This window comes from Melampsora larici-populina (assembly GCF_000204055.1).
Source record: "Melampsora larici-populina 98AG31 unplaced genomic scaffold MELLAscaffold_65, whole genome shotgun sequence".
Taxonomy (NCBI): Eukaryota; Fungi; Basidiomycota; class Pucciniomycetes; order Pucciniales; family Melampsoraceae; genus Melampsora; species Melampsora laricis-populina.
This window is the reverse complement of record NW_006768829.1, coordinates 291,014-301,982: the sequence shown is the minus strand read 5'-3', so window position 1 is coordinate 301,982 and position 10,969 is coordinate 291,014. Positions and strand designations below refer to the sequence as shown.

Below are 10,969 nucleotides of genomic sequence, written 5' to 3'. Positions count from 1 at the left end.
TAAAGTCCCTGCTCTTTGCTTGTCTTGAATTCTCCTTCACTCGTGAGACTAGACACAACATCTCTGTGAGATTTGCTTTTTGTATTTCAAGTAACACTTCAAAAACATCTCTAATCTTCCCTATTCAATCTCCTTATTCAATATTCACCATTTTACAGCTGTTCCACTTCACTGCGTGAAGTCAACATCTTAAAATCCAACCTATTTATCTTCATTACATTGCATACCTATCTATCTTTGTTAGCTCGCATACCTGTTTGTTGTCTCACAAGTCTCCCCCTTTTATATCAAATCCAAATCCACTATTCCATACTTTTCATCAAAAAATGAGGAAAACAACCTCAGTAGGATCAAAACGCAAGCTTGAAAACACTGAATTTGCCGAGGTCTCAAGTGGTAAGTGCTTTCACATCCTGAATGGATCACCCAAGACTAACTTTTTATATGCCCAATCCTAGGTCCTACCAGTCACCTTGCCCATCAAGAGGAATCCGAAATTAACCACATGAAAGCTACTCTATTGGCAGCTGGTTTCAAACTCAACAAAGGCAACATCAGCAAGAAGGATCTTTTCAACCTTTACAAGCGTCATGTCTTTGAAACATCCAAGGCTAGGAAGCAAAGCAGTGAATCCACTCCATACGATGAAAGGGACCGAGCCAGTATTCACTCTACAAGATACAGCCGAACGGTATACATAAAGCCTGACGATGCTGAAGATGCGGAAAGTCGGGACGAAGAAGGCCTCACTCTTTCAGCTGCTTCCCATCTGTTTACATTCAAATTACCACCCAGTGAGACTTTCTCTGAAGCGGAAATTTGTTTTAAATTTGACAAAGTTACTGACCTAACCACTTCAAATAATTCTGGGACAGATTCCAATGAGGACCATCAAAATCATCCAGTCTCCCAGACTCCGGCCCCAAGTAGCGAAATCCCTGCTTTGGCCGAAACTGAGCAACAAAATCCATCAAGTGGACCTCTCAGAAAACGACGGACTTCTAGAAGACTTTCAGCTCTTTCCTGTGATTCAGAATTACCGGAGGACAATCAAACTCAAGAAAACACATCAACTAGAAGACTTCGACCTCGCCAGACTCGGTTGAAATCGTCAACTGCTGGTTCTGTTTCAACAATTCTAGAGGAAGAAGCCTTGCCAGTTGCTCCAGAAAAAATCAAATCTTCCAAATCTATTCGCTCACGAAAACGCGCAATGATCATAAGTCAAATCAGGAGGAGACAGCATTGGATTCGGTTTCCTCAAAAACTAGATGTAACAGTTCGAATCGCTTACCTAAAAAGGTTTCTGATGCTCCCTCCAATCGGCTCGGATTGCGTGCTACTAAGCCACCACGTTCACTGCCAGCCCTGAAACCGAGGAAAATGATTATTCCCAGATCCTTGAACTCTGCATCCACTAATCACAATAGTGATGATGAGCCAGAAAGTCCCCCCTATTACCCTACCGTGGAAGATGACTCCAATGATGAGATGATTCAGCCTCAAATACTTTTACATGATAGCTCATCTAGGAAACTCAGCAAAAAATCCAGGACTCGGACTAACACCAAGTTTCAGCTCTCTTCGCCCGAGTCCAACATTTCATTGACCGAACATGCAGAGAAAAATTGTGCAACTACGACTTTGAATCAGGAATCGAGTGAAGATACCTCAGATCTACATGAATCATCTAACTTTCGAATTTCACCTATTAATACAAGAGCTACTACTTCATTTAATCAATTGCCAGAATCAGACGAGGAGGACGACAGCCAGCCATTCCCTTTCTCATCACTCAAATGGAAAGGTAAAGGACGCGCTAAAAATCAGGACGGTCCAAATGAAGATGACGAAGTTGAAGCTGAGAATAGGAGCAAGATACAAAGCGCTCATTCTTCCTTGAATCAAGAGACAGAGAATAGAAATGAGGAGGAACGGGATGCCGGGGATCTTTTTGGGGAAGGAGTTAATTCAGTACATACAAATGGTCACTTAGGTTTAGACGGAGAAGAGCCTCGTGCAAAAGAACAAGATTCAAATGGCCACTTTGATCAGAATGAGATGGATGATATCCGGGATCTAAGGAAGGCACTTATTCTTCTAAGCTCACTGACAACAGATAATTCAAACGAAATAAAATCATGGAATCACAAATTTGATGAGAAGTTTTCCGTACTTACCAACCTGGTACAATCCGCTATCAACCAGAGCGAAACTAGGAGGCCCAATCGAAGGACACCTGCAACTTCTTCAACAAATAACTCGGAAGTTTTTGGAGATTCAACACCCAATGAAAGCCCATCTGGTCCCCCAAGAGCTGCCAGGTTAAGAGTTGGTTATTTTTGATATTGGATGTTTGTGCTCGTAAATCTGACATATTCTAACCTCATCTTTTGATAGACTTTGATCAAAAATCTTATTAGGACACTATACGGCCTGAAGAAGGATGACAAAGTTGTTCCCAATGGAGCAACTCCGGCAGAGAAAAGGGAGTGGATGGCAACGATATCTATGCAAGAATTACTTGACAAAGCACGAGATCTTCCAGAAGCTGAGCAGATCCGCTTTCCTCCAACCGGGGATCCTTATTTTCCTTATCCGAATGGTCCAGGTGGGGACAAAGCCAGTCCTAGGGCGCTTCACATTATGTGGGATGTAATGCAGAGTGTGGGAGTCAGATCCTTCCGCCCCGATTATTCAGAATCCCTTGGCTGCCCTGGAAATATTTTTCTTTTCAAGATTGCCACTGTGATATTTATAAAACTTGTTCAATCAGGCGAATACTCAGGTGTCTCTCCTGATGACATTGATGCGGAGAAAGTGTTGAAATTAATGATCAGTCACATCAAAGGAACTTGGTTTCGGAAGTAAGTTTGTGTGTAGATCCTCATGTGTTTTCCAGTACTGACTAGCTCTCCCATCTATTCATGTAGCTATCGTGAGCAGCGACAATGGTCTCGACAACGACTTGAGGCTAGACATAAGAGGAGAAACCAGCAGAGTCGAGTGAACAGTGTCAGTCTTAATCTTTTTTAGTGTTTTGTTTCTGAAATTTTCATCCGTATCCGTTGCTTATCCATTGATATGTCTGATTAATCTAGGTGAGAGAAGGTAGACTCTCGTATATCATGTCTCACAAAGCGTTGTGGGCTTTAGCCCCAGTGGTTCAAAGCTGTTGCAGCGATGATGAGACAGACTATGAAGATGAAGAAGGTCGGAAGCATTGTAAGGTTCGGATTATCCAATGGCGAAGTTCTCAGTTGGATACCATTTTCCAAGCTATAGATGAAGCCCGAGTAAAAAGCAATCATGTCAAGTTGTCACCTGGAGTTCAGCCTAGAATACGGACTCGTAGTCACAATAATCCAATCAGTGATTTACTTCCACCAGATGAAATCCACAAAGATTGCATCTCTCAAGTGTATTATGATCAACTTGACACTGTGGAAAAGGCTGAAATCAAAATCATCAACAAGTCGATCTTACGAGATATTAAGGAGATGATAGTCAAAAAACTCTTGCCGCTGAAATAGTTCTTTTCTTCTTTGTCTCTTTTGCAATTTGATGTTCATTGTTGTGATTTGTTCCTTACGAAATCTATGTCTAGTAATTAATCTCAGTTTGTTGGAAATTGCAATGCCATACGGCAGAAAATATGCTCTGTTAGTCTTCCATTTTCTCGTTTTGGGTAACATCAGAGCCAACGTTCTCTTCGTGTTTCTTCTGCCTTCTTCCAAATACAGTCTACACTCAGGAGCTGGGCCCAGTCCCCCGAATCTCCAGTCTTGAAACAAACTTTTACCTTTCCTCGAAAGTGCCCAGACGACCCTTTCCAACATATGCTGATCTATCAACATGCCTCCAACCAGCACCACACATACATATCTCTGCCGCTGCTCTGCCTGCATCATGCAGAAACACTATGTAAACGGTCAGCAAGTCTTGGGCTTACAAGTATCATACGACACTTACGCTTCACATCAGTTAAACGATCAAAGGCTAGAAATAATAAAGACTCTTGATGATGTCCTTACGGAATCAAACAGCTCCGATCACTCCGATGTTTCCAATGAAGACGACAACATATTGCTACCGGACCTCAACTCTGATCCTGCTGAAGGCTCTTCCAGGATCGATCCAATACGCTGGCTGGAGTTCAGTCAGATATCAACATCATGATACACGAGGATATTACAAGATTTGATCCAAGCAAGTACCATTTCTTTTGATTCCAGTTCTTTTCAGCATATTGTTTCTCACATCATCTTTCTAATCAATTTCTGTTCAAATACGCCACAGGTCATTTCATAGAGCAGACACTGCTGGGCGATAATCCCATAGTGATCCATGCCTGTCTAATAGCTGCTTGCATGGCTATCTTCGACCATACTTCTCTCAACAAATCATCATGGCTTCTACAAGCACAAAAAAACAACATGGAACTTTGTTTCTCAGGATTCTCTCCTCAAGATAATTCTGAATCAATCCAATACCCAACTCAGCTTGCATTACAAAGACTTCCAAAATCAATTCATACTGTTATGCGATGGTTGAAGATTGACCCTTCCTTAGAGCACTACACCTGTTGTCCTGAATGCTTTGCGCTTTATCCATTAGAATACACTTCTCCACTCTGTTGTCATCTACACGATCAGGTTCCAGGAACTCTGGAACTTCTAGACGAACACAACAACCTTCCAAACCAAACAACCATCAGCAAACGAAAACCTTAACAGCTCCAATGCGTGTTTGGCCCCTCTCTTTCAACCAAATGGTCGCCCTATCCGAAAGTATGCCGTTCAGGATCTCATCACATGGATTGCTCGTCTCATATCTCGACCACACATGGAAGAAGAACTTGACAAATCACTTTCTGAATCACGGAAACCTTTCAATGGAGACGAACCTATCTGTGATATTCATCAATCAAGAATTTGGAAGACGTTTCGTGGACCAGATGGTCTCCAATTCACATCAAACACAGGAAATTTGTCATTTGCAATGTTCACGGATGGAATAAACCCTTATGGCAATAAGAGCAAAGGGCATAAAGCAACCGATACATTTATTGTCATGGTATGCTTGACCTTACCCTACAGCACCCGATTTTTGCCCGAAAATCTTTACCTCGCGGCGATAGCACCTGGACCTCACGAGCCGGGACTGGAACGATTCAACTGGATTTTAGGACCTGTTATAGCTGATCTGAAAGAGCTCTGGCATAAAGGAGTTTTCTTAACTAAAACACCTCTGTACCCAGAAGGTCGACTGGTTCGAGTGGGATTACTAACATTTATAGCCGATCTACCAGCATGTCGTCGAGCTCTGGGTTTGGCTGGTCACAGTTCCAATGCTTTCTGCTCTTTGTGTTATCTAACTAGATCAGAGATTAATAATATAGATCAGAGCACATGGGTACCACGAACTTCAGAAGAGCATAGGACCTGGGCAACTGCTGCCCGCGACGCAGCCACATCTAAAGAACGACAAAAAATTTTCAAGGAACACGATGTCCGCTATTCAGTTATACTAGAGTTGGACTACTGGCGGGTTACGGACTATCATGTAATAGACTCAATCCACAACATCATTTTAGGTCTTCTTGCGCGTCATGTAACACGATTTTGGGCAATGTCTGAAGACGTGTTGAATACCACACCTTTAAAGCCAATGACAGCAGCTCAAATACGGGATTTGGTTGCAAGCTCTAAGACACGAATTAGAAGACGTTCAACTCACGATCAATCCGATGATGAAGGTGGAATACCTTTTGTAAACACACAGTTAGGAGCAGACACCTCATCAGGTGATGATTCCTTCGACCCGCTAGATGATCAATACTATGGTTGGGATGGAAGCTATGCTCATACACCCAAAAACAAAGTGGTGTTTAATTTGAATATGGTTCAATCAATAAATAAATTCTTACCTAGAGTACACGTACCTACTTGGATCTCTAGACCTATACGAAAGCTTGGGGACCAAGGTCATGGAAAGTTGAAAGCAGACGAATGGCGAACTCTAGTAACTATTCAGCTACCCCTAATTTTGACCGTCTTATGGACTGGTTCGAGCCAGTCAAATGCAGCTCTACTTCATAATTTTTCTCACTTAGTGTGCTTAACAAAGCTAGCACTCATGAGGTCAATGACATCTGAATGTATTTCAAGATATCGGACTCATCTACAGATATACCTTGAAGGATGCCTTAAGCTTTTTCCGCACTGCGCACTTGTACCTAATCATCACATGGCAATCCATCTTGCAGACTGTCTTGAGAATTTTGGACCTGTGCGGGCTTGGTGGTCGTACCCTTTTGAGCGTCTAATGGGATCAATCCTGAAAGCCGCACATAACAACCACCTTGGTAAGTCAAAGTCAAAATCACATTCATGATTTATTCAATCATTGTAGCTAACTATAGTTTCTCTCCAGGTGAAATGGAAGTGACCTTTGTTAAGAGCTTTTGTCGTATGGGGAATCTTGCGGCTTTACTACGAGATGAGACTAAGCTTCCTGAGTGCTTGAGACCCTATGCAAGTCAGCTGAGACATATATTTGATCCACAAGACTCTCCGCCTAAGCCAAATAACCCTTTTAACTCGGAAGCTTTGGACAACGAAACTTTGCGTCAGTTGGTCTCTCGATTGAATTCAATGCATGCTCATGATCAAAAATGGAAATCTTCCAGCGAGTGGTGCAACATGGCCACAGAAGAAAGGAAAAAATACTTGCCAGTCTCTTCTCAAGCAAGGTTCAAGACTGGAATCCACCACGATGAGGTACATTACCAAACTTACAAGAAAAATCCCAAAAATAGTGTAGTTCATGTTGTTTCTCGATCAAATGGAGAAAAACTATTTGGGAATATCACCAATATATTCACTCATGAACGCTTTGCAGAAGATGGCCAAGCCCCTGTAACTGACACGTGGCTCTTAGTAAAATACTTTGCACCTGTGCCAGAAGGACTACCAAATCCATTTCATCGTCTTGGCGAGCCCAACCTTGAAGCCCACTTGAAACTCAAAATGTCTAGTAAACCATACTTGACACACCTTAGCGAGATTTTTGCCCACTGTGCTTGGATAATTTTTGAAGAGGGGGAAGTACACTATCTTCTCAAAAAGAAAAGTATAGCACTCATCTCACTCAGCCGCTAGGATTCAGGTATAGTATGATGAAGCTTCAATATCTTTTTTATTTTTCCCTTCATTCTATTTTTATATTCAAGAATCTCTGCTTCTGCCTTGATTCTATTGTTTTTGTGCTCACCATGTAAGCTCTCACTATTCAAATTCCTACCAAATCCATTTGTGAAATATTTGGATTGCTTGACTCCCCATTCAGGGTATTCCTCTCATATATATCTTTTCTCCCAACTAAATTTGACTTGAGGAGTCCCTATGGAGATATGAATTTATTGCGCTGAATACACAAAACCTTTGTTCAAAGGATCACTTTCTCTCATTTTGATTGTAGGAAACACAAAGACTTTTTACATCCAATACCCCCAATAACCACATGTACATCATCCTACAAAGTCTATAGTACTGCTGTGACTGGGAGCAACACCAGAACCGCTCCGATACGCTATGGATTTCAACCCATTTTGGTATCGGAGCGGAGTAACCGCTATGAGATCACCGATACTTGACCGATATTTTTTTTTAAAAAAATATCACAAGGTATCGGAGCGGAAGGTATTTTACTGCTCCGATACCGCTATATATCGCTGCTATAAGGGCTAAAAGGCATATTGAAGTGCCCTCAGACCCTTCCCATATCGGAGCGGTCAGACCGCTAATGGTTTTCTCGCCTTGGGATGGCGGAGCGGAGCCACCGCTACGTATAGTGGTCAATATAGCGGTGTAAAAACCGCTCCAATACCGCTCCGATACCGCTATATGTTGCGGAGCGGTTCTGGTATTGCTGGGAGCTGGGTCATGCTGTGGGCATGGAAGACAAGTGCACATTGAATCTTGGGGTAGGAATGCCTGGGAGCTCCCAAAAGCCCCACATATGTATCTGGTTTCCCAATACTTATTATGTGTTTTATGAGGGCATAGCTCTGCCCACCTAGATTGTAGATTGCTATAAAGGACTGTGATAAGAGTGCCTCAGATTAAAAAATGATATTGAGATGCAGCTTCTGAAACTCTCCTTGACCTAGTTGTTTTCATTTAACATTGTCCTGTCCAAGCAATGGTAGCATTTCACTTAGATTCTCATATGGATAAAGCTTCAATCCAGTCACTTTCAGCATGGTATATGTGCAAAATCATCCTTCTAAGCAAGCACAATCAAGGTTGTGGTCAGAACAATTACATAGCCCATTGAGATGAAGAAATATATGCATGGGATCTCCTTGTCCAGGCTGAGCATTTTTATGAATCATCTTCATGGCTTCCGTGGAAAATTCCCACTGGGGTTATGCTCATAGTGCTGTAGAACAAACTTGGAATGCCTTGCCTGTATTAATCTATTGACCGGGTTTTGCAAAAGGAATGGGCTGAGCAAAGGTTCTTGGGACACATATGCATCAATGCTCATATTCATCCACTTCTATGTAATATGTGAAAATATCAAGACTTGTGCATATTTCACGAGGCCTCAAATACTCAGCTTAGCGTTGCCGCAACATTATCACATAACTTCTTAGACTAAGCATGTTCATGATTTTCCGCCATATTAACACCTCATTGAGATCAATTGTGGTACACAAATATCGTTCTGGAAATTTCCAGAACACTTTTTCCAGAACGCCAGAAGGTTTTTTTTTTGGTGTGTTCTGGCGTTCTGGCGTTCTGGAACTTTGAATGCCCCAAACTCCAGAATGCCCAACACCTGAGTACTGAACCCAACCACACATCCGCTAGCACACACCTCATACCACGCACATCAAACACCCTCCCACATCACTTTTCTCAACTCTCAGCACTTCTCGGTCTTGCATTTCAATTTAACTCTGCCTTTCCTCCTGCAATGGTTCGAAAAAGCCGACGTCGACTTCTGAAACGGTCTATTCACTTGGCAATTCACAAGAAGAATCAGTCACAAACAGACCTTTTAACTTTAGCTTTCCAGAAAAAGAGGAATTCTGAAAGCCTTTTCATCCTTCGGTGTCTTCAAGCAATCATCGTTCAGCAAAACTTACAATCCGAGGCCGTTTTAGATGATGAGCATGATGCCGATGATCGATTTGAGGCTAGGAAGCCACTGTACCTGTTTTTGCTGGCCGCGCTGGAATACCACTTGGCCAGTGCACAGTCTGTTAAGCTTGTGCTACTCGGTCGTCGTCTACGTCAAATCAATCAAAACGGACTCGATCGGCTTGAAGAGGCTCTAAAAATTTTAAATTCAACCCGCTATGTTCAGGATCGGAGATCGCGCGAACGCAAAGTTTTAAGAAACGCAGCGTTTCCGCAAAGGTTTTGGGAAGGCGGTGATACATTTATATGTATAGTAAGTCTGCTTTCTGATGTTTTCTCTTGGTGTCTGCTAATGAGGGATATTGTACTCTCACTGGTAGGCTCGAATGAGCGAGGAACGATTTTGGAAATTAGTCGATTTGATTCAATCGAGTGGTGTATTTCACAACCAATCACATCACAAGCAAGTCCCTGTACCATGGCAGCTTTTGGTTGCTCTAGCGAACCTGGGATCTTCGGGAAACGGAGGTGATCTTTCACATTTGGCATATATGTTTCACATTTCAGGTTAGTGAACTGTCTTGTTTGGTAAACATTGATTCTATTTACTGATCCGATTAATTAGTTTAGAAGGTAGTGTCCAAAATTGGACGAATCGATGTATTTATGCGATCCTTCAAATTGAAAAGGACTGGGTGTTCTGGCCCAAAGAAAATAAACGACAAGAACTGAAATCCAAAATGAAGGATACTGTTTTCAAAGATACGGTGGGATTTATGGATGGAACTCTCATGCCACTTGCTTTTGCGCCGGTGAGAAATCCTGAGGACTATTGGACACGGAAAAACTTTTACGCTTTCAATTTGATGTTAGTGTGTGACGTACACAAGTCAATCCGATTCTATGAACTTGGTTGGTGTGGCTCGGCTCATGATCAAAGGGTTTATCGCTCCTCTTTAGTAAGTTTGTTTGTGGTAAGCTTAATGGATGAGATGGAGTTTAACTGACTTCTACCCAGCTCTTCACGGATCCTGCCAATTTCATGAACGAGGAAGAGTTTCTCTTGGCAGATTCAGGTTATACCTTATCTCCCCATGTAATCACACCTTTCAAACGCTCTGTTGGTCGCCGCTTGAGGGATAATCAAGAAGCATTCAATCAAGAATTATCTAAGTGGAGGGTCATTATCGAACAAAGTATTGGTATGCTTAAAGGCAGATTCCAGTCTTTAAAAGAAATCAGGATAATCTTACATGGGGTGTCAAGTGCGAAAAGGGCGAATGCGTGGATCCGTGCGTGCATAATTCTACATAATTTCTCAAAGGCTGGTGGGGAAGAATGGCATGACGAGTTTGGATCAATTGAAGAAGGCCTGATTCACTCAGTAGGAAATGCAAGGCCTCCTCAAAACCAACCTTCTGGACAAACAACTGATGTTAATCATTTCAGGCAGGATACTACAAGGCGAGATGGTCTTTTTGCTGAGTTTATAGCGACTCCAAGGGGTTAATTAATCGTCTATCTGTTTCACTACATTTCAAAACTTTGAATCGTTCTTATCTGTTGAACTAAAATTCACAACTTTGAGTCGTTCTCACTGGTTTATTGGCTTTCAAACCTTTGATTGAATTTGTTTTAGTTTTACAAATCGACTCTGTTGTACAAAAAATGCCACTCAAATTTAAATTTTTCAATTTGACCTCATTTATGGTCACCTTTTTGACTAGAAACTGATCATACTACTTCAAAAAGGTTTCGGTTATTCAAAACCACAAACAATGACCAATAACAAGCAATAAATTTCAAATCAACAAAGG

The 10,969-nt window shown here is 41.9% G+C and overlaps 1 protein-coding gene across 1 annotated transcript; it reads left to right on the top strand.

The window, feature by feature from the left end:
* Positions 1-326: 326 nt before the first annotated feature.
* Positions 327-3,533, top strand: MELLADRAFT_94086 (uncharacterized protein; the record flags this gene model as incomplete). The annotated part of the gene is made up of 7 exons (XM_007416859.1): positions 327-396; positions 459-794; positions 876-1,279; positions 1,348-2,324; positions 2,424-2,867; positions 2,934-3,015; positions 3,102-3,533. 7 exons carry the CDS (start codon positions 327-329, stop codon positions 3,531-3,533), a joined length of 2,745 nt encoding a protein of 914 aa, XP_007416921.1.
* Positions 3,534-10,969: the final 7,436 nt, after the last annotated feature.